Consider the following 25708-nt stretch of genomic DNA (forward strand, 5'->3'; position numbering starts at 1 on the left):
GTAGTATTAACTGGGAAGACACAGATATATTTATGACAATCCAAGGCATGTTTGACAGAAAAGATTCGAAACCAGGACGCTAGGTTCTAGGAAATGGATAGCCTAGAGACAACAACCCCTATCTGGGTTCCATCTATCTTGACTTTCTCTATCTTAATTCTTCTATCTTGAAGTGACATGTATTATTCTAGGATGCATTCATAGGTCTATGTGTGGGCATCGAGTCCCATGAAAGCATCAGACCGCCGTTCCCACAGAGACACAAAAAGGAGAAGGGGGTCATATGAATACAAAGAGGTATCAAAGGGGATATCGCCAGGAGAAATGCAATGAAACTCAAGGGGGAAAGTCTATGTCTCGAACCATACGTGGCAAGTGACAGTAGAAGAGCCAGTGGTCTGGTCACTATACAGCGTGCTGCCATTCTCTGCAAAATTCTTTTCCAAGAGGCTGATGCCAGGATGCAAGAACACTGTATTAATAAGGAGTAATGATGAAAGGGTATCCTCAATGTCTCGAGCCAAATGGTTTGCAAAAAGCAGGCCGGAATCAGTCGAAATACCGATTGTATGCGATGAGCCAGTGCAAGGTTAAGGAGTATAGGTGCAAAAAAAGAGGTATGAACTGCTCAATCCTCCTGCTTTTGGACGACATCTCTGACTGCACGTGGTGGTTCGGTTTCTCTGATGCTGTTGCGGCGGCCCCAGTTCATTGGTTGTCGCTGCAAGAATGCACCTACGGCACCGAGATAGCCCTCGTGACGAAGAAAGTATGCTTGCTTCTCGCCCTTCGACCAAAACTTGATCGCGTAGGAGAGAGTGTTGATCGTTTGGCGGTGGCCTCGGATGAAAGACCCTCCGAAATAGATGTGCTTAACCTGGTGTTTCTCTGACTGCAGGTAGGCGATTTGTCCAATGTTATTACTGAGGTAGGGAAGTTAATAGTTGATTCGTCAATTGAAGCAGGGGAAAAAGATGGGCAAGAAGTGAGACGTACCTGATGGCGAACAAGAGACTTCGGCTCATGTCTTCTGCCCTGAATGTCACATTGGGATCTTGTTGTCTGGTTTCATCGTCGCCGAGACCTTCCCCATCCTCGGCATGCTTTTCGGCGGCGCGCTTCATTCGAAGCACCTTGCCAAACGTGCTGGCAATGGCAGTACTTTTCAGTCCGATCTTTGTGTAATCCATTCCGTAGATATCCCCTACGAGCATGTCCACTCCTGCGTTGTCTCCGCTGTCCGCCATGGCAAGCATCTCATCAAAGGTTCGGGCTCCGGTCAACAGAGACATGATCCCCCAGAACGTGCCACCGCCGAGATGGGTGCCACCCACTCGCTCGAACTGACGCGGCCCCGAGACCTTGATCATTGACACACCAGAGCCAATATTCACCAGGAGGTATGGGTAGATGTCTGGCCGCGACTCGGGGAACTGCATATTCTCGGTTTCGCTGTAGGTGAACACTTCATTGGGAATTTCGGTGATGAAGAAATCAAGACCTACAGTTTGACCAATTAATTAGCGACTGTGAGTGTGTGTAAATTTCAAGGCGAGAGACCATACCCATGATTAAACACTGCATCTCATCTTCCTGCAGGATATTCACATTCAACTCCTTCTTCATTTGGTCGTAGTATTTGAAAGCCCCCCCACCCGTTGCCATTATACACAATTCATTCCGCGATGAGCCATTGACTCTCTCATGCTCTTCCTTGAGCTGTCTGATGAAGTCAATGCACAGTTCGATGCGGTGGGTCTCAAAATTGAGGAAATTCAGTCGGCCGCCATTGTCCCCCGAGTCCAGCTCTCGTGTGAAATAGACCAATTTGGCAAGGGATCCTCCAATCTGTTACGTCCATAGGAAAGAAAGAAATCAGTCTAGTCAATCTTTAAACCTTTCCTTTGTTGGGCGCTGCAGAAACAATTGTGTGATTGCGGGGGGGTATCCAAGGGTGCGGGGAAACACTCACATCTACAGCGACATGGCTCACGACGCCAGTATGATGTGGGAGGCGGATATCCCTTCCACCAGAGTGTACTCCGTCAGTCTCAACCGGACTCTTCGACGGCGGGGGCTCGTCGACGATGAAGGCGCCCTTGACGTTGATCTTCACCGCGCCCGGGTTGGCGATGGCCTCCTCGATGCGGTCGACACGTGCCTCGGCGGGGGACAGTTCGGTCGCCAGCTCGGCGGGGTGGCGGTTCACGGACGACATCGTGGTGTCGAGAGGGAACAGTGATGGAGGCAATATCAAAAGTCACCAGGGAATCACATCAGAGATAGGAGAACTGTCCAAGAGCGCACTATTGCGGAGCAATGGAACTGGCCGTGCCCAGGCTTACTGCGTAATTCTCCTTCTGCCCGTTTTTGCTGAGGGCGGAACCGCAAGCAGACCGCAGCGACAGGCAGCCGGCGATGCACTCTTATTATTTACCTTCCACAAGAAGGGCGCAGGATCCAGGCGGATCGTTCGGCTCTTTTCCCCACGAAAAAAGCTAAATGGCTAGTTTCTACGGTACTAAAAATCGTCAGACCACGACAGGTTGTTTTGTGGTGGCGACGATGCATTGCTTGTTGTTCTTGTTCCTGTTCCTGAGGGTCGGATGGCGATCGGTTGCCTTATTCCCAAGGCACAAAATGCAATGCCTTACTCCGTATACATCAGGCGTTCGATTACTCCATTTTCCTTCAACATTCAAGCCTATCATTAGTCACTTTAGTAATATTGGTAGACAGGATCAATAATATGTCTGCCTAATTCGACTTCTCCTAAGCACTTCATTCACATTCTGCTAATACCTGACAGGATACTACATCGGCGTTTCTTGACCCCGACTCCGATACCCTCACTCCGATAGAACTAAGCCTAAAGTAGAGGCTAGAGGCCTCAGGCATAAATGTTTACTGGTGGTCATCCTTCCATACTGCAGTCGTCCATCAGGCAGAAGCTTTTTATATAAACCAGCTCCCTGTCCACTTCAAGAAGCAGCCTGTCAACATTGATCAGCTTCTATATTCTCAATTCAATGGTGGAACACAAGGATTCAACCATACTATCGCTTGACCAGCACAGCCATGTATCGTCTTCAACTCCCATAGAGGGCGACCGCGAGCAAGATCATGTCGGCCATCCAGCAGAACAACTCGAGGCTGTAGGAGACAGCCAGGCTCCAACCCTGGACAGCGAGATGGAATATGTTACAGGCGCAAAAGCATTCGCCCTCATGGTTTCCTGCATGCTTATAGCTGCAGCCATTGGTCTAGATAACAACATTGTGGCGATAGCTGTGCCTAGCATATCCGACAAGTTCAACACCATATCCGACATAGGGTGGTATTCCAGCACTCTGCGACTGGTTATGTGCTCGTTTATGTTTCTGTTTGGGAAGGCCTACACTCTCTACGCCACGAAACCGCTGTTCATCATGTCTATCGGGGCATTTGAAGCTGGTAATATTCTGGCAACCTTCTCCCCCACGTCAAATTCCTTCATCTTGGGGAGGGCCATCACCGGGTTTGGCTGCGCTGGTATTATCAATGGGCTGTTCAGCATGTTGACTCGATTGTTTCCTTTGCACAAGAGACCATTAGTCGGCGGGCTGGTTGGTGCTGTGGAAACATTAGCAGGCATTTCAGCACCCCTGATCGGTGGTGCGCTCATCGATGGTTGGAGTTGGCGAGCGTGCTTTGGGATAAATGTGCCATTGGGACTCGTCGGCCTCGCGGTGAACTGGTTTTTCCTAGAGACTCCTCACAGCCCGAAATTTGACCTTCCGTGGCAGGAAAAGATCGAGAACCTGGACCTTCTTGGCACGGCAGTGTTTATCCCGATGATGACATGTCTTCTGCTGGCTCTTGAATGGGGGGGTATCACCTACAGCTGGAGTGACCTGCGAATTATCGCCTGTCTGGTGGTTTTTGGCGTGCTCTTCGCTGTCTTCGCATGGCGTCAATATCGCGCTGGAGATCGCGCCACGCTCCCTCTTCGCATCCTACGCAATCGCAGTATTATTGCCGGGGCATGGTTTGGCTGTTGCATCAATGCGGCTGGCGCAGTTCTGGAATACTACCTGTCTATCTACTTCCAGGCCATTCGAGGATATTCCGCTGCCCAAGCCGGAGTCTATGCTCTACCGATGATCACAGGTCTCTGCGTAGCTTGCATCGTCGCTGGTGCCGCGACCTCTCGGATCGGCTACTATGTCCAATTCATGTATGCTACCACGATCCTATCATCGATTGCCGCTGGGCTCCTCACTACCATCGACCTGAAGACCGACCTTCCCAAGCTGCTGTGTCTAGAAGGTCTTATGGGGTTTGCATCGGGAATTGGGTTCCAGGCTCCCCAGGTGGCTGCCCAGACTGTTCTCGCCGCTGACGAAGCAACGATTGGGCTGTCAATCATTCAATTTGGACAACAGCTCGGTCCGGTGCTGTTTCTCGCTGCCTCGACTACGCTGTTCACCAACCGACTGACAGCCGAGGTGGAGCAGTACTCCCCATCGACCAACATCACCTCTTTGGAGAATATGGGGCTGTCGGATATTCGAAAGGCCTTTGGCGGTGAAAAACTCGAAGATGTGCTGTTGGGTTACGATACTGCTGTGACACAGACGCTTTTCCTACCTGTTGCTTTGACGTGTGTGACGGCTTTTGGGTCACTGGCTATGGAATGGCGTTCTGTCAAGAAGAAGCAGCAATGAGCAGCATCTTCATGAATTAGTGGTATATTGCTACATCTCGCGGTATTTATGGTTATTTGCTGATTGGGTAAGTTTGATTAAGTCTATAAGCATCATATATCAAGTCTTCCTGAATCAATCGTCCCCCCCCCTTCCTATTTTTCGTGCCGAGACTCGTTGTCTTCTTACTTTACCTCATCTTCGTGTATACCTATCAGTGATACCGACGTCCACACGGCAAACGCAGCTTGGTGATCTTCCAGAAGTCAATATGCAGGGCGTACGGTTTGCCCAACCTAGACGGAAATCTCCCTTCGATCTCCGGGTTTGATTGACAATAGGAATGTATTCCAGACCCGCTCCCTTTCCGATGAATCCAAAACAAACCCATCTCATCTAAACCGAATCCAGTCCAGAAGTCTCTCTAGTTTGCTGATCTATCCATGATTTATGCATTGCGCCGGTCTTGCCCCTTGCCCAAAGATACGCCCGCTCCATGAATTCCGGCAACCTTCTGTAGACTGTATTATCCCCCCTTCCCCCCCTCAAGCTTATGAAGAAACGCCCCTCTGATATTGGTTTTCCAGTTCTCGGACCGACTAGAATCGATATTGCTATTGTGTCAAGCGTCTGCAGGAAGCCGAGGTCTGTTTGGACTGCGACAATGAGGTACCTTTTGGAAAGAGATGTCTGTCAGATAGATTTTCCTGTACTGCACTCCTTCATATTTGAATCAAGGGTATGACTGACTCACAATAGGCTTAATCCCATATAAAGAGACAAATCATCTCTTTGGACATCTGGCTATTGTCTTTCTCCTGTCCTGCTCTCCGGGATAGTGCATGTCTCCTAGACAGTGACACACTATAAGATAAGGTCTTTTGCCCAGGTCTTCACAGAGCTATAGCTCAATAAACTGCCTCTCACTCATGAAAAGAAATAACCCTCTATTCTCCCAAAGAAAATATCCAGGGTTCTCAGAGTTTGGCCTTCTCGGCGTCGCACTATTTCAGTGAAGGACCCGCGTTTGCCCATTTTGTCCCACGAAACCTCTTTATATTTCCTCTCCTCCCCCCCTTCCACTTCTTTTTCTTCTCTTCTCTCCTCCTCACCCCTCTCTAATCCTCCTTTTCTCTCTCCCTCACCCCTTTCTTCAGACAAAAGCTGTGTTGAGGTTGTTGACTGACCGGCTTGCCGTGGAAGTCTTCAGCTCCTCCCGGCTGACTTGACTGAACTCTTCTGTTCTCTCTCTATCCCTCCCCTGCCTTGCCCTTACTTTCTTCTTTCTTCTTCACTACGTGGTAGCCTTCTGTTGCTGCTTCTTTCTCTCATTTCTGCTGACTGCTTGAGCCCATCAGTCCTTCTCAGGCCCCCCGGTACACGGGTTCATTCACGTAAGTATCATCTTGGCCTTCCTGGTTTCTTTTACTAGAGCTTGAGATTGACTGACGTCGAGTATTTCTTGGTAGTCTAGCTCTTCTTCTATTGCGTCTCTACGTGTCACTGGTGCGGTGAACTTAGGCAGTCATGGACGCCTGGGATAACACTGCCATGGGCGAGGCGCTCCAGGAGGTGTCTACCAACCAGCAGAGCAACATAAATGCCGAAGCTGCCGCTCTCGCGAGAGAGAAGGGCTGGAACGCTCCCGAGAAGTATGATTACTCCAAGTACATCATCGGGGCTCCCAAGCCTGGCGAGGGCCCAGAGCCGGGTCAGTTGCCGGAGTGGGCGGCCAGCGCTGCTAAATACGAGTGGTCTGATGAGTACGGTGACGTGGGACCCGCTAATGAGGAGCTGGAGGAGATGCTCTTTCGTAACGAGTACATCAATCGTGCTGGCATGAAGCTGGCAACGTGAGTCCCCATAGCATGCCGTCTTTGGATCAAAGCTAACACTCGGAAACAGCCTCCAGAACATTGAGGTTATTGCCGAGAGTAGAGAACGTCCTAACCCAGTCAAGAATGTATGTTAAATGATTTCTGACGTTTCCTTTTTTTTTTTTTTTTTTTAGGAGGGGGAGTGTTTATCTGACTGGACAACAGTTCGACGACGCTGGCCTTCACCCCGTCATGCTCCAGAATATCCGTCTCTGTCATTACTTGGTCCCTACTCCTATTCAGGCTTATGGAATCCCTGCGGTTCTCACTGGCCATGACCTTATTGCCATTGCTCAGACCGGTAAGTTGATGCACATTTAGCTGTTCGATGATGAGGTCCAGCTACTAATCTATGCCTGCCAGGTTCCGGTAAAACTGCCGCCTTTCTCATCCCTGTGCTTTCTCAGCTCATGGGGAAGGCAAAGAAACTGGCTGCTCCTCGCCCCAACCTGGTGAATGGTTACAACCCGGAGACTGATGCTGTCCGTGCCGAGCCCCTTGTGCTCATCGTAGCGCCCACCCGCGAGTTGGCTACCCAAATCTTTGATGAGGCTCGTCGCTTGTGCTATCGCTCTATGCTTCGTCCTTGCGTTGTGTATGGTGGCGGTCCCGTGCGCGAGCAGCACCAGGAACTCATGAAGGGATGTGATATTCTCATTGGTACCCCTGGAAGACTCCTTGACTTCATGTCAAAGGGCCACATCCTCTCATTGCAGCGTGTCAGGTAAAGACGATCCTTTCCTTGACTGCCAAAAAGCCTCTCCTCGGTTACTGACATCAGTATTACAGATTCACCATCATTGATGAGGCCGATGAGCTTCTTCAGGATGACTGGCAGGAGGACTTCAACAGGCTCATGTCGGGTGGAGGTGCGTATCTCATTCCAGATTTGCTCATTCGTATATCAGGAACTGCATCTAACCGAAGGACAGATATCAACGAGGATGCCGACCACCGTTACCTGATGTTTTCTGCCACCTTCAACAAGCAGTGCCGTGAGCTTGCTCGCAAGTTCCTTGCGGATGACCACGTCCGTGTTCGTATCGGTCGTCCTGGGAGCGCTCATGTCAACGTCGATCAGAGCGTAAGTGGTACCTCAGTCCCTGGCGGCGAGCGTTCTCTGAACTAATGTCTTTCAGATTATCTTTTGCGAGAACCACCTCAAGAGAAAGTGTCTTTACGATCTCATCCTCTCCATGCCCCCTTCCCGCACCCTTGTTTTTGTCAACACCAAGCAGGAGGCGGATTGGCTCGATGACTATCTCTTTAACATGGGATTACCGTCCACTTCGATCCACTCTGGTCGTAACCAGCGTGAGCGTGAGGATGCTCTGTGAGTGACGTCCACCTTTGATATCCTTGATGTGTATTAATATGTTCTAGTCGCGCTTTCCGTACTGCTAGATGCCCTGTTCTTGTTGCCACTGGCGTTTCTGCTCGTGGTCTCGACATCAAGAACGTTATGCATGTGGTCAACTATGAACTTCCACGCGCCCACCATGGCGGTATCATTGAATACATTCATCGTATTGGTAAGATGTCTACTTGATGACCGAGAAATGTCTACTCAATCACTGACTTGGTATGTTTTAGGTCGTACTGCGAGAATCGGTAACGAAGGTCTTGCAACTTCCTTTTACAACGATGATGATGCCGAACTCGCCCCGGAACTTGTGAAGATTCTCATCGAGTGTCAGCAGCCTGTCCCCGATTTTCTCCAGGGATTCATGCCTGAGGACAACAAGGTGGCTTTTGATGATGACACCGACGACGAGAACGAAGTCGGAGATCAGGATAATGGTAACGCTGGTGATGATGCTGGTGCTGGATGGGGAGCTGAGCCTACTATCCACGAAACCGCCGATAACACTGCTGTTGCTGGATGGGGGACCGATGCTGGCACCAATACTGACAACAATGTCGGTAAATGGGGAGCTGGCGCCGGAAACAATGCCAACAACAACACCGGTACTGGATGGGGAGCTGATGCTGGCACCGGCACCGGCAACAGCACCAACAACAACACTGGCTGGGGCAATCAGTCTGGTGGGTGTGATACTCCTGCCAACAACAGAGCACCCTCTCCGGTTCCTGGCTGGGAGTGATGCTGGCCCGTTGGTCATTCAAAAGCATCACACACCATGCTTCGTCTTGCTCCAAGGACTGGCTGCCTTTCGAGATGGGATATCTTCTATTTTGGGGCTGGCTGGCCTTGTCTGCCTGCTGTTACACCTGTTTTCCTTTTGATTTTTTCTATGTAGAGCAGTGCTCGACAATAGTTTCTGTATCTAGAACTGCGGTCTGGAAGGGGCTCAGAGGACATCACCGTCTTTGACTTTGAGAGTCAATCTAGTCGGGGACGGCTGGCATCAACTGATCTCTTCTGTTTGAGGAGGATGGTTTTCGCCTGGGCTGTCACTGACATGGATGGAGGTGTCTTCTATGGCTCTATCTAGTAACTTGTTCAGGAATACAAAGAAACAGTTATTGAAACAACCTAGTTGGAATTACAGTACTAGTAAGTTCTATTGAGAGCGTTGTCCACTTCGTTCCTACCGGAAACCGAAGTTGGATCCTTCCTACCCATCCTGGGCCTTTCTGCTTTGGTAGGGAAGCAACGCAGATTGATTCATGGCAGGTGAATGCCATTTTCTTCTTTTAAGAGGACTTTCTTTCGACATTCAACTCCTCGTCTCTCCTTGGGCTTCCCTAAAACCCGGCAAGAATTGACAAGATGGGTTCCTCCATATTCTTATACTTCCTATCTATTTCTCTCTCCCATATTGCCAATGCTGCCCCATTTGCATCCCCTACCTCCATCAAGCCTTTTGTAATCGACACGTTCAAAGACTCGAAACGCAATGATCTCGGATACTGGCATGGCGCTGGTGAAGACCTACCAGTCGAATATGGCGATAGTTCCATCCGCCTCATTGCCTCAGACCCTGACCAGAACTTCCATACCCAGATCACACCATCAGAGAAATGTTTTGACCTCTCACCGTACCGCGATCAGAGAATGTTTCTCCGAGTAGAATTCTCTGGGACCCCCAGATTCGGAATCTCGCTCAACCAACAAAACGCGAACTGTGATCCGACAAGGATGCCGCATCCTGAGACATGGGATACAGTTGAGGCCGAGAGGTACATTGTGCGTGATGCGACCGACTCTGGACGTACTGGCCATCTTGAGGCATATGTACCACTTTCACACTTCAAGATCGACCAGTCAAAGGTCCTCTCAGTGTCATTTAGTGGTATCTATAGACGAGAGAACCTCACGCTGTACAACGTTGAGATCGTCGATGGCCCTCCCAGAGGGTTTCATGTTCCAGAGAAACTGGCAAGTGGACGGATGGTGTTGAGGTGCTCACGGCCCAACTCTTTCGCTTTTGGAATTGATGATGGCCAGCCGAAGTATGCGCAGGAGGTCATGGATATCTTGGCAGATGAAGGTATCAAGGTCACTTTCTTCGCGGTCAGCACAGGTCTTCGAGACCCAAGTACCAACTTCACGCAGGTGTATCGGGAGATGGCGAAGAAGGGACATCAGATTGCCCTTCACTCGTACAGTCATCCAAAGTGGGTTTTCCATTGCTAATTCTTTCTGTGCCGTGCTCATTCCTGGAAGGATGGAAGGGTTAGCTGAACTCAGCGACATTGACGACGAGCTCAAAAAGAGCATCCGGACTCTGAACGAGACCCTTGGTTTAAAGTGTAAGTGAGCAATCGTATGCAAGAGAAATTCTCATCCCTAACAATTCATAGCACGGTACTTTCGCCCCCCTTTTGGGACAGTTGGCGCCAGAACACGCCAGCGACTGGGTGCGTTGATCACAGACCCGTACATTGTGAACTGGAGCGTGGATATCGAGGACTGGATCTGGACAGGGACAGATACTCCCGAGAAGCAGCTCGAAGCTTTTAAGCGTGATGTCAAGAAAGGAGGCAATCTTGCAGTGATGCATTACCTACATCCGACCACTGTTTCGTACATGCGAGAGGCGATTCAGTTTGTCAAGGCGCAGGGCCTAGATATCATGCGCGTAGATCAGTGTCTTGAGGACCCAGAAAGCCCTTCATTGTATTAGGAGAAGTCTGTCACTATAAATACAACTTTGTTCTGCGCCGATGAAGCCCCCAATCCAAAAAGAAGAGAGAGAAAAAAAAAAAAGAGAAATAGCAAGACCAAGATCAGTTCAAAACGCTTGACCCTGGCAGAGTTGTATTCCAAGATTCGCAGTAGATCGACCACCGCAACGCCATGCGCCATCTATAAATGCCAATGAGAATAGGAGTGAGTTTTCTTTTCGAAATATATCTAATGCCCAAAATCCGGCTCCGGGCAGATTCCCGCCATCTCGATCATCTTCTGGATAGAGTCAAGGATCCAGCCGGAGCGAGCCGAGTCATGAGGGCTGCCGAGCTTCGGGGTAGCGGAGGTGAAGCAGCGATCGTCACGCAGGGAGAATTGCACGCAGGAAGGGTTCTGGGCGCAGAAATCGGCGCAGGCGTCGAAGGTGTTGATTGTTGGATGGGGCTGGCCGGAGAGGTTATCCCAGTTTGTTCTGGAGGGGGGGGAGAGACGCGGGAAGATGAATTCTTTGAAGATGTCGCTGTGGAGGAGGGGGGTGGTTTTCTAAATCAGTTAGGTTGAGCTTGTCTTGGTAAAAAAAGAAAGAAAAAAAAAAAAAAAAACAGGAGCTAGGAAGAGACTGACTGATTTCCATCTGTTCTGTTCAAAGGCCCAGAGAGTCTGGATATCGGCTGCGGAGAGATGGTGGAAGGCGACGGCGGGGAAACACCACGGTTTGCGGTAAAAATCAGGGGAGAACTCGTCGAGCTCGCCGACGTTTGAGTTCTGGAGGATGGGCCAGGAGTAGTGGAGGGGCACGCCGACGTCGGCGAGGACTTTGCCCAGGACGCAGTCGCCTGCCCAGTGGCCGTCTGTGTATCTGTGGAGGGCGTCCGGGTCGGCGCGATAGGCGTCGGCGGCGCGCTGGAGGGCGGGCTGGGAGAGGACGAAGCCGGAGCCGCCGTGGGCGAAGATGACGTCTGCGATCTGGGTTTCGGTGCCGATATACAAAGGTTCGGAGGGGTCGAAGGTGTCGAGCCAGGCGAGCAGGGTCGGCCACGAGACGTAGGTGTCGGCTTCGATGAAGACGTACCAGCGGGCATCGGCGCGGTGGCGCAGGGTCTCCTGCACCATCGGCAGGAATTTCCACTTGTCCAGCTTCCAGCCGGGATTGTTGGGTTTCCCCAGCGCCGAGTTGGCTTCGTCGGCAAAGTCCTGCAACGCGAGCCCCGGGCGGCCATGCGTGACCAGCCGGTTGTACAGGTCAAAGTCGGGCACCGTGCGAGTCACCTTGGGGTCCATGTTGCGGAAGGCATCGTGGATGGGCACGCCGCCGATCTCCTCCTCAAAGTCGGAGAAGATCACGTAGTGCGGCACGCAGGCCAGCGTCGAGTTGAAGTGCCCGGGCACCTTCTCCTGCGACTCCGTCACCCCGGTCTTCATCACCACGAGAATGTCCTCCAACCCTGGAAGCGACGGGCAATAGGGGCCCTTTGTCTTCTCATCGCTCGGCCGCGAGATGGTCGACGGCGACGACGATGACCAGTACTGAGGGTTGAGGTCTGGTTGTAGGGCATAGAAGCGGTAGACATAGAAGAGGACGATCGCGCTGGCGAAGAGAAGGATCCGGCGACGTGAACGGGGGGCAATCATCGTGCTGAGCACGGGTATGCAGGGAGCACTGGGAACGAGTGTCGTGTCGAAAAAAAAATTATATAATGAATAAAAATCAGACTGGTCAAATGAGAAAGATGAGGAGAGAAAGACAACGATAGAGGATCAGCATTCAATGCTTCTCTCGTGTGGACTAGCTAGAGACTCCTGGGTTCGCAGCGCCGAGGACGATGACGACGCCGACAACCGAAAAAAAAAATCCCCAGGACAGACAGCAAACGCAGGCCTGGGATCGACAGGGCCAGGGTGCGCTGGCTCCTGGGGGGGTTTTTTTTTGCTGCTCCCTGAGCGGAGGGTGTCTTGAATCCACGGCTTGTAGGAAGGTGGAAGCTACTAGGGATGCCAGACAGCCAGATAGAGACACTCGAGCCACTATTCGCCTGCCTTGCGGGGCGGCTCTGAAACCGGGGAGGGGAAAAATTCCCTGGAATAATGATAATTCACTATTCTTGTTCATCATAGCCGATCGCTGGGCCTGTTTATTATTCGATAACGGGTCGTATTGGATAGAAATAGGTAGAGGCTGTCCACTGTGCACTGTACACTGTACCTTTTTTCTTCGCAGGGACATGCCAACGCATCCCTTCAATCGTCAGGAATGCCTCCAGGCAGTTCTGAAGCTGTATCAGATACCAGGGCGAGGAAGTCAAATAATATTCAAACAGGCGTTTCAGAGTGGATTCAGAGTAGAATCGAGGCTATGGAGAAGTCCCTCCTGAGGCTGTGAAACTGACAGGGTGTGTGCGTGGCATTAATTTAAGTGATTAGTCAGCGGTCGGCTATTCCACCTTCAAGAACCCAGTAGATAGTAACAAGTGTAACTATGTGGTGATTATATCCGGTGAAAAAAGCCAATCATTACTAGTATGTACTAAGTAGTGAACTGTTAGACAGAAAGCTCCAGGCAAGCCTTAGATACATTAATTTTTGGGTGTTGCGGTTGTTTTGAGTTACGAGTTGGTTAGCTTCAAGTTCTTGCTTTGATCATCTGCGAGTGCATCTTGATCAGCTCCGGAATGATCAAACTCTCAATCTCGATCCCGTTGCGACTCAGCTCGGACTCGTCTGCGGCTAGAGGCCTCGACTCGTTCGCCTGGTCGCCGCCGCCGCCCGCCGCGAGCTGCCGCGAGTGCTCGGCCAGCCCGACCTGGTCCTCGACCCCGGAGATGCTCTTGCTGCGCTTCGACTTGGGCACCCGGATCCAGCGTTCGTGCGGCGGGTCCGGCGTGACAAAGACCACTTCCCACTTGCGGGTCGAGAGCAGATTGCCGATCACCAGGTGATGCGAGTACCGCTGCAGCGCCGTGCGCGCCTTGTACACCAGGATACCTGGGTCGGTCTCCAGCTTGAACGAGACAATCATGCTTCCGTCTGGCGCCCAGCCATCGACAAGCCGGTGCAGGAACTTTGGCACCGGGTCCAGATCGATGATTAGTTTCTTGCTATTAGTCGGCGGTTGGGCCTCGTTCTCGCCTGTGTAGACGTCTGCCGGGTCAATGGCGTCCTCTTGCCCCTGTTGCTGCTGCTGCTGGCGTACGCTGTCAGGGATCTCCGACGACTGGATCTTGTGTTCCACCATGCGGTCGCGCGGAATGAAGAAATCGCTGACCGCCGCCGCGAGGTAGAATAGCGCGTTGGGACCAAGCGGGCGCATCAGTTGTGCTAGGGAGCGCAGCTCAAAGAGATACTCCGATACCGTTGTGAATGGGAGCAAGAGCAGCAGATTGTTTTTCTTGGCATACCGGTATTGGCGCAGCACATCGCGCATCTCATCCTGGTACTCATCGCGCACCACAATGGGCCCATGGTTCGGACCCTCCCCCCCCGCGGACGATGAGCAGGTGGCTTCGTCCATAAAGTCAAGGAAGCAATTGGTTGAGTGGCTGTAGTGCCGGGAATAGGGCAGCAAGCTGAATTGCCGATGCAGAAAAATCACCGCATATCCCGCTTGCAGGAAGTATTCCGCAGACGTTGCTCCGCGAGTTCCCGCGGAGAAGTTGTCGATGAAGCGCACCGTCTGATTCTCCAACGGCACCGTGGTGCCTCCTGAAGTGACAAGCACCAGCCGGCGGTTCGCCTCGACGTGATAATCGATGAATGCCCGCGCTAGAGATTCATGTTTCTGCAGCGCTTTGGGTGGAGGGTAATTGTTGAAATACATGGATTCCGCTTGGGCAGGAGACATCTCCCCCATTGCATCTACTGTCGACATGGCGAGAGAAGGTTGGATATTCAGCTAGACGTCTTCTTTCTTTTCTTTTCTTCTTCTTTTCCTTTCAATTGACTACCGTCTCCGATTCCGGCGCGGGTGAGGGGTGGTCTGGCTGGTACTAGTACCTTGAGCTGGTTAGCAATAGACACATAACAATGTAACGGAAGCAGAAATATGTTACAAGGTTTTTGAATCGAGATTTTCAAAATTCAATTACCGGCTTCCTGGTAGATTTTCTGCTTATTATCGTGCTGTTAAACTGGTCACTGGGAGAGTGAGACACCCCTCATGCGGGCATACAAATTTGGTGTCAGCAGGAGTCACTAAAACCGCTCCCCCGATATCCAGCCAAGGGCCAGTATAGAGATCAACACCAACAGTAAGGCACAAGGAGGAATCAAGGATGAAAAATGATGAATCAATGGTCAATTTGCCATGGTACCGCAGAGACTGAAGCGTCAACAAGAAACCTCCCCTTCCCCTCCCCTCCCCCTCCAAGATAAATAATGCCGCCGGTTGTGCCGCGCACCGCTTTTGCTTCCGCTTTTAGCACCTGACGTCAGCTGAATCCGTCATCTGACATTTGGCAGATGAGTCATCATTCTGCCATCTGGCAGTTTGATCATGTGATATGGGAAGGAAGTATTAGGTAATCTTTCCAAGACACTGGGAATAGTTTCTAAATTGACCGAAAAGGAGACATTAATCTATCAAAATGTTAATCATATCGAGTAGCTTGGTTATAGTACTTGGCCGGGAAATCAAATTGTGGGCCCCAACGCCTCGCCTGCTGCCATTCCCTGCTGTTTTCAAAAGGGGGAAGAAGAGAAAGAAAAGAAGAAAGAAATGATCTACAAATAACGACTACGTAAGGCTTGACTGATTGTGCTCATCCGGCTCGCCATCCCGCCGTGCTGCATGTTGCTCATAAGGGCTTCTTCCAGCGCGGACTGGGTCACACTAGCATCTGCGTTGAAGATTATTAGACAACCGGAAAGGGCGAGGGGGGGGGGGGGTGATAGGCATGGACTGGACGTACCGTCGAGATCACTAAAGCTGCTCCCCATGCTAGGAGTGTCATCGCTAACGTCCCGCCCAGATGCAACGGACCGCCTGGAGCTAAGACGGGATAGCTCTGCGGTGCGTCGCGGGCTCGGAACACCAGCTATCTGGTTCGTGCGCCGCGGATGGTCACCCCGAGGATGGCTGACTGGGACCCCGGAGCTAACAGAGCTGGTAGATGAGTCTGCAGTGGTAGACTTGTGGAGCGGTGGAGGGGGCCGGTCCGCGGTGCGTCTTTTGTGAATCGGGGGCCTTTGCGCTTCCAGACGGAGGGTGGCATTTGGATCCTGCCCAAGTGATTCACGCCCAGACGGTGTAGGCTCATATGTCATGGGCAAGAAAGCGGGTGATTCATCCACATCGTCGTCTTGATCATCGCGTAGCCCAGGCCGGTGGATCGAGAATTTCCCGAACCGCTTGAATCTGGCTCCCCTCCGGCCAGAAATTTCATTCTCAGAGTCCGAGCTCGACTCCTTGGATGACGAGCTAGAGCTGAGATCCTCCTCTTCGAGAGTCGGGGATCTATGAAACTGTGCTACCGCGGCCTGCTCCCGTCGCGTAGCAGATGGCCGTCGGCCGGCGGATTCCCATTTTGGATCTGCAACTTCCACAGTCGGTGTATTGTTGCGAGAAGTCTCCCGTGTGCCTCGTAGCTGATTCACAGTAGAGGTAGAACTAGTGCGATGAATTCCAGCAGCTAGAAGTTACCGAATAGCAATGCCGTCAGTAATCTTCGAATACCATCTCGCCATCATCATTATCCTTCTTGCCCGGCCCCATGGATAGCCGGGCAGATACACATACCTCGCTGCGAAGATGCTTCCTTCTGATACGACGCCAGTCGAGAAGAAACACGTTGTCCTTCAAAATTAACAAAAGAGATCCCTAGAATGTCTCTTGACAGAGAGCAAACTGAAACACACCTGAACTTAGAGTACCCTTCGCAGGCTGTCCGCCAAGTGCAGTGCTGCCTGACACCGAGCCACCGGTAGGAGAGGGAGCATTGGGCTGTGTGGACCCAACCTTGCGCATCTGCGCACGGACTTTTGATAGCTGTTGGTCATACAACCATGCTGCCTGCTGAAGCAGGAACTGCAGAGTCACATCGAAGTTATCCGCCCTAGTATATTCGTCAGCAACGTCATTGTGGTCGTTGATGAAGCGAAGCCCAGGGGGGGGGGAATTCACAGTGCTTTCCCTGTTGGCCATGTCAGTATTAATTTAGTTGCTTGTAAGGAAGAAACACCGGAGGGGAGGGAGACAGGAGAAAAAAGAAAAAAGAAACAATCTCACAGTCTACATCATCTCCCTTGGACGGACGCGAGAGAATGTCCCAAAGGGCTTGGTCTTTAGCTACATTCCACTCGATCTGGAAGAGGAACGATTAGCAGTTGCGTGACAAAGTGAATACGGGGAACTCACGGGAGGTGGATCCACGAAGTCGCCTCTAGGAATCGGGAGGCGTATAAACACTGTGTAGTTCACATTGCCATGCTGGGATGCTGCAGCCATAGCTGTCGCTCAACAGCGCCCTGTTGATGTAGATCGCACAAGGTGCATATGACGTTGAGGAGTGCAAATGTTGACTTTCCAGCCAGATCTGGCGGTCGGTTAAATTTGCAAGCAATCTTTTAGATGGATTCTGCTCCAGCCCGGATCAGAGAGCTCTGTCGGTGGAGATTCTGGTGATGAATCCAAGAGGCACGTCGCCAGGGGGAGGGAAACATGAGGTCAGAAAAAGGAAGTGGGCATATGTATGGAGACGTGGTTTTATAAGCTTTGCGGCAAATATTTTCGACATGAGTACCGGGCTCGCTTATTGCCACAGCTATCTCCACAGCCAATCAGGTCTCAACCCATCTTTTACCACAACGACTTTGGTAGCAGTCGATGTTGATGAATACAGATGCCAGCCTCTAGATGATATGGAATCGAGTCCTTACTGTTTATGTTAAATGTGGATATGAGCATCTAAGACTGGGCGCGAGTATACAACAGCAATATTGATAGAATAATAAGGTAGAGTCATATCAAAACATTACTACTATATTAAGCGTGATATATAAGGATTGTACATGGGCTTGTCAATAGGAAATTGTCACCAGAGATGGTATGTGATAGCAGCTTCGGATCACCCCTCGAAGCTCTAAAGGGCAAAGACCGCAGCAGCAAGAGCTACAAGGCCATAAGCAGAGCTGCTGTACTTATTTACACTAGCTGCTCCAGTGTACACGGGTGCAGTCGTAGAAGAGGAGCTTGCTTGTCCTGAAGCCTCGCTCTCTGTCGTAGTGACAGCAGAAGAACTGGAAGGGGGGACGGATGCTGCCGTTTCAGTTGAAACAGATTCGCTTGGAACCGAGGAGGAAGAAGGTACTTCAGCTTCGGTGGTAGGGGCAGAGGCAGTGGAAGAAGGAACTTCAGTCTCGCTAACAGAGGCTGTCGTTGGAGCAACTTCAGTTTCTGTAACAGAGGCGGTTGTTGGAGCGACCTCGGTCTCGCTCACAGAGGCTGTCGTTGGAGCGACTTCGGTCTCGGTAACAGAGGCGGTTGTAGGGACAACCTCGGTCTCAGTAACAGAAACAGTTGTAGGAGCGACTTCGGTCTCGGTAGCAGAAACGGTTGTTGGAGCAACTTCAGTCTCGGTGACTGGGGCAGTAGTCGTTGAAGCGACTTCAACTTCAGTGACAGGGACAGTCGTTGTCACACCCGCGGGCAATGTGTTGGAACCAGTGCATGATCCTACCCAAACGGTACTGGTGATAAAAAGAGTGCTGGTAGAAGTAATCTCTGATTCGGTTTCGATAGACGAGCTGGCAGGAGGCGGTGCGCCCTTCCCTTTACCAGTTGTAGTTGGCTTTCCACCAGGCTTGCCCGGGTGCTCGGTAGTGGATTTTCCGCTGGGCTTACCAGGGTGCTCGGTAGTGGTCTTCCCGCCAGGCTTACCAGGGTGCTCGGTAGTGATCTTCCCACCGGGCTTACCAGAGTGCTTGCCGGTAGATTTTCCAGTGGGTTTGCCAGTGTGAACGTGGGTTGAGGATGCAGTCAAGACTCCAGTCGACCCGGTAGAAACTGCCTTCGATGATCCAGTAGAGACTGCCTTGGAGGATCCAGTAGAGACCGCAGTCGAAGATCCAGAGACTGCGCTGGAAGAACCAGAGACTGCCGTCGAGGAACCAGAAACTGCCGTCGAAGAGCCAGAAACTGCAGTCGAGGAACCAGAAACTGCCGTCGAGGAACCAGAAACTGCCGTCGAGGAACCAGAAACTGCCGTCGAAGAGCCAGAAACTGCAGTCGAGGATCCAGAGACTGCCGTCGAAGAACCGGTCGAAATCGCTGTTGATGATCCAGAGACTACTGTCGAAGAACCAGATACTGCCGTCGAGGAACTGGTAGATACCGCCGTCGAAGATCCAGTCAAAACTACTGTCGAGGAGCTCGTCGTTGGAACAGAAGAGCTGGTTGCGGGGACAGAAGAAACGGATGTTGGAACACTGGAACTCGAAACGGCTGAAGTTGCGCTGCTGACAAGAGCCGAGTAGGCATTGATTCCCTCTTGAATGGAGTCCGTGATATAAGCTGCGAGTTCAGCAGCAAAAGTCTGCAGTCCAGAAGGTACCTGGGCATTGATAGCATCGGCAAGGTCAGCGGACGCGGTGTACTGCTGCTCAAGGTTCGATAAAATGGTGGAAACCAGGCCAGCAGCAACGACCTCTGACTGGATGTTGATGAGATCGGTGATGGTTGTATTGACCGCGTCGATGAGGGTTTCGATGGAACCTGCAAGGGTAAGGGCATCGGATTCGCTCAACGCAGCTGATTCTTCGACAATCGGGATGCCGGCTTCAATGACTGACACCAAAGTCACTGAATCAGACACAACGGCGTCCAAGTCACCGGCGAGGATGTCGGTATCGACTAGTTCCACCTGCGCTGCAATTGAAGCAACGACACTAGTGATCGAGGCAAGGTCACGCTCAACCAGCGTGGGCTCTTTGCTCACCGGAGTAGGCTCGGCGAGCACACCAGCGGCGAAGCCAAGGGTGAAAATAGAGATGACAGCACTGATCTTCATCTTGCCGGCTAACTAACGAGAGACGATGACAGGTCAAGAAGAGGAAAGGAAATCCACGATTAGAGGGGCCCACGGTAGACTCTAAAGAAGGCGAGCTCCGATCAAGCCTCTCTAGGAGCGCCGGAAGAGTTATCAAGCTCTCTATATATGCATTGTAGACCTCTTCCCCGAGAGGATGGGAGGGGGGGACTAGAAGCTCCACTGTTGAAATTGGTGATCGGTCTTTCAGTTTAGGGGAGGATATGGCAATCGAAACCCTGCATGAGGAGCAATTAGTGGGAAATGAAGTGTTCATGGCCCTCGGCAGTCTACCTGGTTCATTAGCGCTCCTTTTCGATCCCTTCCAAGCGCACGAGCAGGTCTATTTTGCCGACATCACCAAATACTCCTAGTAATCGCCTTCTTCTTTCTCCAATCATATTTCCCAAGTCTTGTGTGAGTCGATGCAGACAAATCACCTCTCCGCATAGTTAGTACTGAAAGACCCCTGCCGTCAATGATTAGTCTGGGGAAGAAGATCATATTCTCCGCTTGTTCTTGAGGAAATGTCTCAGAGACTTGTTGGCGCTATATGTCTTGCAAGGGTCATCATTGGACGAACGGCGGTATGTCCGTGTCTAGTAATCCACTAGTTTATTAACTCTTGGCTGTCCATACTACATGGTAAGACAGGTCTAACTGTTATAACTCACAGGTTTGTCAAGGGTCTAGTCAGGAGCTTATGTAGCAGTAGTACCCGACGCCTTATTTTCAAATCTCCACCATTCGCAAGAGCGAAGCCCTGGGGTCTTTTCACATAATCACCCTCCAGGGCCAAATGCAGGTGCAAGGTACCTTCACATGCTGCCTCGTAAGATAGGTGCCAGGGGCCGAGAAACAAAACTGCTTCGATTTCCATGAGTCAGGCCGAGGTATTCGCAAGTACCCCCCTCTCGAGTCGACATCCACGTGGTGTGCATTTCGGTGCTTTGAGCATCGTACGGTATTGGGAATTGGAATTGAGACCACGACAGCACAAATTACATCGCCCATATAGTGCTTGACAGACAAGACAGAGGGGTGGAGAATTTTGCTTTTTGGTAAGATCCTGGAGGGAAGTCCCTGATCACGAGCTTTGCCTAAATGGGAGACGGACTAGCAGTTTTGTCACTAAAGGATTTACCATTACTTTTGAGAAATTGTACGCTCTAGCGAGACTTTTCCTTGGGAGTTTACCGTCTAGATTCAAATAGTGAGGTATTTTATTGATAGCTGAATGTTTGGGGGGTCATGGGTATGATCTCGCCCTAGAAGTATGTAGTAGTATCATCCACCTCTGAAGTACTACCCCGTATTTTTATAGCCACCTGCTAAAGGCATCCATATGGAGCCTGCTTTGCGGTATTAGGTACCCTTAGGGGAGTATAATCAAACGTGATTTGTATTCTGTGTTGCACGTGAAAGCTGAATATCCTCGATCTTGCCAAGGTAGTCCTTCGTCGGGCAGGAAATACTTTCGGGGGGTTCTCCTAATACCATTTTGATCCCAGTTAGCCATAACCACTTCAAATAGAACATGTGCAAGGTTGTTAATCGACAATAAGTTACCTGTCTAGTGAGAGGTAGGATGTTCTCGCTAGAATCAGGTTAGAGTCTTACTCCAGGTCGTTTCCCTGTCATCCACTTGGTTTTCTTTGGCGGATATTCTTAGCATTGACCCTCCGGCCTTCCTTGAGGGTTTGATGGCAGCAAGTTGCTGTGGTAGCAATGCTTTCTCCATCGACGATTGCTGTTCGCAGAGCGGATATCAACTTCGGGATCATTACCCACAGACAGCTGCGGTAGATCATTGAGATCAAAACTCGTGAATTTATACTACTCTGCTTCACCTGAGCTTTTCCAGGAGTGATACATGAGAACAATATATCGTAGTCTCCCGTCTTCCTCGGGGAATTTCATGCCTGGGATGGAATGCCATTATCCCCAAATGAGGCCACCCTTGTTGATTCAGCGCGAATAATAGATTTCAAGAGAACTATGCTCAACATTCGTTCTGCTTCAGATAGTAAGTATGACAAGTCCAGGGATTTACTTCCAAGCTAATTGTACGTAGTTCAGACTCGATCAATTCTTGGTCGACTCTCATCGATATATCCCGCTCGGGTTGTATTGTCTGCACAGGATCATCCTGCCGTCAAATTTCGAGGCGATTGATCTTGTTCTATTGACAGAAATGACTTCTCTATCGAAAAGGCTTTCTGCCAGGGTTGTTTTTTTCGTTAACAGGCTCGCAAGCCGCAGTTGGTTCCCTGTTGGCTTACGAGTCAGGACATGTTTTCGCCTTGAGTTTTTTACCTCAATTTGCGCCTACCTGACTTAATTGGTACTCAGTAAGAACCGCAATTACTCTCTGCTCAATATCTTGTCGTTTTCAAGGGATGGTATTGCGTGAAATGTGGAGAGGAAAATACTTAGCTGAGTCTTGAGCGGGGTTCTGGCTGTCCGGGTGGTTTGATGAGGGGAGCTCTCTCTCTCTCTCCAGAGGACCTCACCAAACATCCATCCTTTCTTTGGCTGAGACCAGAAGTACCCAGGTACCACACGCCACCATGACTCAATCTTTGACTGCCCAGTGCGAGGACATTCTTGCCGCTGTTAAACAGTTTGAGCAGTCTGACAAGCAAGATCGAGCAGAGCGCCTGCGGCTTATCCAGTCATTGAACAAGCTGACTGTACAGCTGAAGGACCCGAAGGAGGCCATATTCGACCATTTTACAAACGTACAGACACTCCGAGATTCGCTAGCTACATGTTGATATATGTGTAGTTCGTCGAAACGTGTAACCTGCGTGCCCTGCTTGAGCTCCGCGTCCCCGAGACAATACTCCGCGATGGCAGTGCAACAGCTGCTGAGTTGGCAGCAAAATGTGGGACGGACGAAGCCTTGATTGGTAACTATTTAATTTTCTATGAGTGTTTATACGGCCATGTGCTTATTGTTGGGAATGGGTACCCGGCTATTGATCAGCCCGTTTGATGCGAATCCTCACGGTTACCGGGATCTTTACTATGGTCGGGCCAGACGAATACGCCCACACGCGTCTCTCGCTGGCGTATCTGGATGGTCACGAAGTGGACTTTTTCAAGTTGATGTGAGCAATGGGTTTCTCCAGACACGGTGCTTTTGTACCTTTAATAACCATTCTAGATGCGACGCTATCCTGGCGAACACCTCTCGGCTGCCTGCGTATTTTGCTGAGTTAGGAGCCAAAGATACAACCAGCATTACCATCAACCCTTTCTCCTGGGGAAACAATAAGCTGGGCCAGACCTTCTTCGAAATCATCTCGCAGGACGAGAATCGGCTCAAGCTCTTCGACATCGCCATGTCGACGCAGGATAATGTCCTTCCCGTGTTAGGTATGTATCCGTTTGGAACGGAGCTGGCCAACGTCCCAGACACCGATACCAGGGCATTGCTTGTCGACATCGGCGGCGGCAGAGGGCATTCCTTATTGCAGATCCAAGAGGAATGGCCCGACCTAAAGGGCAAATTCGTCCTTCAGGACCGCCCGATGGTTCTGAACCCGCTACCAGAAATGCTAGGCATCGAGAAGATGGCTCATGACTTCTTTACGCCGCAGCCGGTTCAACGTGAGCGCTGTTCTTGAATGATCATGGACCTACCCATGCTAAATTCCCCTGATCACAGATGCTCATGCCTACTACATTCGACGCAGCCTCCACAACTGGACAGACGAGCTCTGCGTGAAGATTTTCCAGCAGATTGTACCGGCCATGGCCTCGGACTCGCGGGTGCTGGTGGGTGAGATGGTCGTCCCGGAGTACGGCAGTGAGCGACCGGGCAATGTCGAGGATATGGCACCGTACTGGATGGATCACGCCATGTTCGCCTTGGGCGGACGGGAACGCACCGAGTCTGACTGGCGACGACTCTTTGACGGGGCAGGCTTGAAGCTGGTGAAGATCTGGCGGAGCGCAGCGGGGAGCCAGGCGGTGCTGGAAGCTCGATTGGCCTAGATTCTACTAGCCACTGGCATTGATGTCTACCTACCCTACCATGGAGTACTGATAGCTCTCCGATTACGCAGGCTAAGCAGAGAGATACGAGGTAATAGATAGTGTCACAGGAATATATGACCATGTTGGGCCCTATCAGATGTCTGATATACTCAAGGCTAGATATCCAACCAAGCAGGATTAGTCCCACGTCAGCAAGGCGCTGTTATAGCTGTCATCTGTGAAACTTCTGTAGAATGATTATATCTCTTGTTTCACTTGCTGGTTTCTCTCGGGCACTTATGTCGTTGAATTGGACTGGGTTTGAAATAGTACTTGAAAGGTGCATTACGCAAACCCAGATCGCTAAGACGATAGGTCCGCGCTATAAAACACACTCCCACCCATCCAGCACGAGTTAGTTGATATCAGTCTTGAATGATCCCCCCACTAGTGAGACAGCTTTTACTGTGATAATCCTAGTCATGTCCCTCTTCAGCTACGTATACCTCAAGGTCGTCGTGACGATCCTCCGATTCCTACGAAAATCCAGGGGAAAGGAGATCGCAGTGCACCCCGACAGAATCATCCAGATCCCCTCCCGAGATAAAGGCCGCACGCTGACCACCCACGTCTACACGCCCAACAAGGACGATAAGAAGCAGCCCAGTCCCGTCCTGATCAATTTCCATGGCAGCGGATTCGTCTTCCCCATGCACGGAACAGACGACGAATTCGCGCGTCGCATCGGCCAGCAATCCGGGTACATCGTGCTCGATGTGAGGTACCGACTGGCGCCCGAGAACCCCTTCCCCGCGGCACTGCACGACGTCGAAGACGCCGTCAACTGGGTACTCGACCAACCGGGGCGGTTCGACGTCTCTCGCGTCGCCATCTCGGGATTTAGCGCGGGGGGCAACTTGGCCCTCGCGGCCGCGTCGTGTGTCTTCCCACAACCGACTTTCTCCTCCCTTTTAGCCTTCTATCCTCCAACGGATATCTCGCAGGATCCCGAGACCAAGACTGCCCCTAGTGCGGGCGGGAAACCCATCCCAGCGTTCATGGCGAAGCTGTTTAACCGGTGTTACGGGGCCCCTCCGCTGGACCCGCGCGACCCGCGCATCTCGCCTTCATACGCCGATCCCCAACGGTTTCCGCATAGAGTGCTCATCGTGACGGCTGGGTATGACAATCTTGCGCCCGAGGCGGAGGAGCTGGCGGGCAAGATTGCAAAGGTGCCGGGGCGGGCTGTGGTCTGTCAGAGGATGGAGGGCTGTAACCATGGCTGGGACAAGACAGCGCAGAAGGGCACCCTGCAGGAAGAAGCGAAGGAGAGGATGATCTCTCTTGCCCTGGAGATGCTAAAGTAGTCTGTAGTATCCTACAGTGTGGTTTACAATAGTAATAGCGGTTTTATTGTTCGTCAACTATCCCCTGAGACAAGATTCAGCTCTAATTGAAAGCACACACCATGGCTGGTGGATGGCGTCAGTCCAAAGGAATAATAAGGCACTGGAGTCTGGCAGCCTCAGGCAGCCAGGCTCGGACCGGACCGTGACTTTCTGTGCCCTGAACCCTAGATGCCTATTCGAGCCATGACTAGCGGAATCGCCGGGCAACGATAAGGCCCCATAAGGCTCGCAACGGGGATTCCTGACAATGCGATTTCGTGCAGCCTCAGGCGAATGGCCGGGCCAATTGCGCCCTTCGGCATTCGGATGGATCGGTCGGCCAGGCGGGTCTTGCATGGATCGGTGATGGCGAAGGATGGCCTGAGTTGAGAGGTGAAACCAGCAGCTGCAGAGCTAGTCTAGTAGGACTCCTGATCTCCCACTGTCTGCCTCCCCCTGTCTTGTTCCTCGCCATCGATCTCTCTTGCCGTTGTCTTTCGTTCTTGTCGCTTTTTGCGTGGGTGAGTGTGTTATTGCGAAGGTTCGGATGAGCTGCACCAATTCCCCCTCGTCCACCGTGCTGATCCAGGTACTGTGGACGGGTTTTGTGACGATTGAACTCCCCCACACGTACCCCTGAAGTCGAGACTCGCTGCCCCTC

At 51.4% G+C, this 25708-nt stretch overlaps 11 protein-coding genes across 11 annotated transcripts; 6 read left to right on the forward strand and 5 right to left on the reverse strand.

Annotated features, from left to right (window-relative positions):
* Nucleotides 1–526: 526 nt before the first annotated feature.
* On the reverse strand, nucleotides 527–2360 carry ASPZODRAFT_750844 (hypothetical protein). The gene is made up of 4 exons (XM_022730020.1): nucleotides 1973–2360; nucleotides 1566–1848; nucleotides 997–1501; nucleotides 527–923 (listed from the first exon to the last, which is right to left on the reverse strand). The coding sequence occupies exons 1-4, from the start codon at nucleotides 2216–2218 to the stop codon at nucleotides 629–631; spliced, it is 1329 nt and encodes a 442-aa protein (XP_022578742.1). The 5' UTR covers nucleotides 2219–2360; the 3' UTR covers nucleotides 527–628.
* A 381-nt stretch (nucleotides 2361–2741) lies between these two features.
* ASPZODRAFT_751038 (hypothetical protein) lies at nucleotides 2742–4921 on the forward strand. Its single transcript, XM_022730021.1, has 2 exons — nucleotides 2742–2751; nucleotides 2810–4921. The coding sequence occupies exon 2, from the start codon at nucleotides 3030–3032 to the stop codon at nucleotides 4704–4706; it is 1677 nt and encodes a 558-aa protein (XP_022578743.1). The 5' UTR covers nucleotides 2742–2751; nucleotides 2810–3029; the 3' UTR covers nucleotides 4707–4921.
* Nucleotides 4922–6212: 1291 nt separating this feature from the next.
* On the forward strand, nucleotides 6213–8667 carry ASPZODRAFT_18425 (hypothetical protein; the record flags this gene model as incomplete). Its single annotated transcript, XM_022727214.1, has 9 exons — nucleotides 6213–6538; nucleotides 6591–6648; nucleotides 6728–6863; nucleotides 6926–7286; nucleotides 7352–7431; nucleotides 7495–7646; nucleotides 7702–7895; nucleotides 7946–8094; nucleotides 8156–8667. The coding sequence occupies 9 exons, from the start codon at nucleotides 6213–6215 to the stop codon at nucleotides 8665–8667; spliced, it is 1968 nt and encodes a 655-aa protein (XP_022578744.1).
* A 629-nt stretch (nucleotides 8668–9296) lies between these two features.
* On the forward strand, nucleotides 9297–10927 carry ASPZODRAFT_2112210 (hypothetical protein; the record flags this gene model as incomplete). The annotated part of the gene is made up of 4 exons (XM_022727746.1): nucleotides 9297–9713; nucleotides 9756–10144; nucleotides 10194–10279; nucleotides 10331–10927. 4 exons carry the CDS (start codon nucleotides 9297–9299, stop codon nucleotides 10651–10653), a joined length of 1215 nt encoding a protein of 404 aa, XP_022578745.1. The 3' UTR covers nucleotides 10654–10927.
* Nucleotides 10884–12290, reverse strand: ASPZODRAFT_153721 (hypothetical protein; the record flags this gene model as incomplete). Its single annotated transcript, XM_022726006.1, has 2 exons — nucleotides 10884–11201; nucleotides 11283–12290. The coding sequence occupies 2 exons, from the start codon at nucleotides 12288–12290 to the stop codon at nucleotides 10884–10886; spliced, it is 1326 nt and encodes a 441-aa protein (XP_022578746.1).
* A 19-nt stretch (nucleotides 12291–12309) lies between these two features.
* On the forward strand, nucleotides 12310–13184 carry ASPZODRAFT_752405 (hypothetical protein). The gene has a single exon (XM_022730030.1). It carries the CDS (start codon nucleotides 12482–12484, stop codon nucleotides 13028–13030), a length of 549 nt encoding a protein of 182 aa, XP_022578747.1. The 5' UTR covers nucleotides 12310–12481; the 3' UTR covers nucleotides 13031–13184.
* A 94-nt stretch (nucleotides 13185–13278) lies between these two features.
* Nucleotides 13279–14505, reverse strand: ASPZODRAFT_71951 (hypothetical protein; the record flags this gene model as incomplete). The annotated part of the gene is made up of 1 exon (XM_022729795.1): nucleotides 13279–14505. One exon carries the CDS (start codon nucleotides 14503–14505, stop codon nucleotides 13279–13281), a length of 1227 nt encoding a protein of 408 aa, XP_022578748.1.
* Nucleotides 14506–15315: 810 nt separating this feature from the next.
* ASPZODRAFT_135026 (hypothetical protein) lies at nucleotides 15316–17448 on the reverse strand. Its single transcript, XM_022723686.1, has 7 exons — nucleotides 17008–17448; nucleotides 16879–16954; nucleotides 16774–16783; nucleotides 16509–16705; nucleotides 16390–16446; nucleotides 15563–16282; nucleotides 15316–15490 (listed from the first exon to the last, which is right to left on the reverse strand). The coding sequence occupies exons 1-7, from the start codon at nucleotides 17095–17097 to the stop codon at nucleotides 15375–15377; spliced, it is 1266 nt and encodes a 421-aa protein (XP_022578749.1). The 5' UTR covers nucleotides 17098–17448; the 3' UTR covers nucleotides 15316–15374.
* Nucleotides 17449–17731: 283 nt separating this feature from the next.
* Nucleotides 17732–19657, reverse strand: ASPZODRAFT_72033 (hypothetical protein; the record flags this gene model as incomplete). The annotated part of the gene is made up of 2 exons (XM_022729802.1): nucleotides 17732–17907; nucleotides 18952–19657. 2 exons carry the CDS (start codon nucleotides 19655–19657, stop codon nucleotides 17732–17734), a joined length of 882 nt encoding a protein of 293 aa, XP_022578750.1.
* Nucleotides 19658–22245: 2588 nt separating this feature from the next.
* ASPZODRAFT_18431 (hypothetical protein) lies at nucleotides 22246–23677 on the forward strand (the record flags this gene model as incomplete). The annotated part of the gene is made up of 5 exons (XM_022727216.1): nucleotides 22246–22416; nucleotides 22464–22587; nucleotides 22665–22788; nucleotides 22845–23290; nucleotides 23349–23677. 5 exons carry the CDS (start codon nucleotides 22246–22248, stop codon nucleotides 23675–23677), a joined length of 1194 nt encoding a protein of 397 aa, XP_022578751.1.
* A 464-nt stretch (nucleotides 23678–24141) lies between these two features.
* On the forward strand, nucleotides 24142–25026 carry ASPZODRAFT_71893 (hypothetical protein; the record flags this gene model as incomplete). The annotated part of the gene is made up of 1 exon (XM_022729792.1): nucleotides 24142–25026. The coding sequence occupies one exon, from the start codon at nucleotides 24142–24144 to the stop codon at nucleotides 25024–25026; it is 885 nt and encodes a 294-aa protein (XP_022578752.1).
* Between the last annotated feature and the right edge of the window lie 682 nt (nucleotides 25027–25708).

This window comes from Penicilliopsis zonata (assembly GCF_001890105.1).
Source record: "Penicilliopsis zonata CBS 506.65 unplaced genomic scaffold ASPZOscaffold_14, whole genome shotgun sequence".
Lineage (NCBI taxonomy): Eukaryota > Fungi > Ascomycota > Eurotiomycetes > Eurotiales > Aspergillaceae > Penicilliopsis > Penicilliopsis zonata.

Excerpts from the sequence above, each read along its gene's own strand:
- ASPZODRAFT_750844 (XM_022730020.1), bottom strand. The coding sequence starts at position 2,218 with ATGTCGTCCGTGAACCGCCACCCCGCCGAGCTGGCGACCGAACTGTCC. Across the intron at positions 1,502-1,565 it reads GATGCAGTGTTTAATCATGG|GTCTTGATTTCTTCATCACC; the intron begins GTATGGTCTCTC and ends GTCAAACTGTAG. Across the intron at positions 924-996 it reads AGTCTCTTGTTCGCCATCAG|TAATAACATTGGACAAATCG; the intron begins GTACGTCTCACT and ends TCCCTACCTCAG.
- ASPZODRAFT_751038 (XM_022730021.1), top strand. The coding sequence starts at position 3,030 with ATGGTGGAACACAAGGATTCAACCATACTATCGCTTGACCAGCACAGC.
- ASPZODRAFT_752405 (XM_022730030.1), top strand. The coding sequence starts at position 12,482 with ATGACGACGCCGACAACCGAAAAAAAAAATCCCCAGGACAGACAGCAA.
- ASPZODRAFT_135026 (XM_022723686.1), bottom strand. The coding sequence starts at position 17,097 with ATGGCTGCAGCATCCCAGCATGGCAATGTGAACTACACAGTGTTTATA. Across the intron at positions 16,955-17,007 it reads ACTTCGTGGATCCACCTCCC|ATCGAGTGGAATGTAGCTAA; the intron begins GTGAGTTCCCCG and ends TTCCTCTTCCAG. Across the intron at positions 16,447-16,508 it reads GAAGGGTACTCTAAGTTCAG|GACAACGTGTTTCTTCTCGA; the intron begins GTGTGTTTCAGT and ends TTAATTTTGAAG.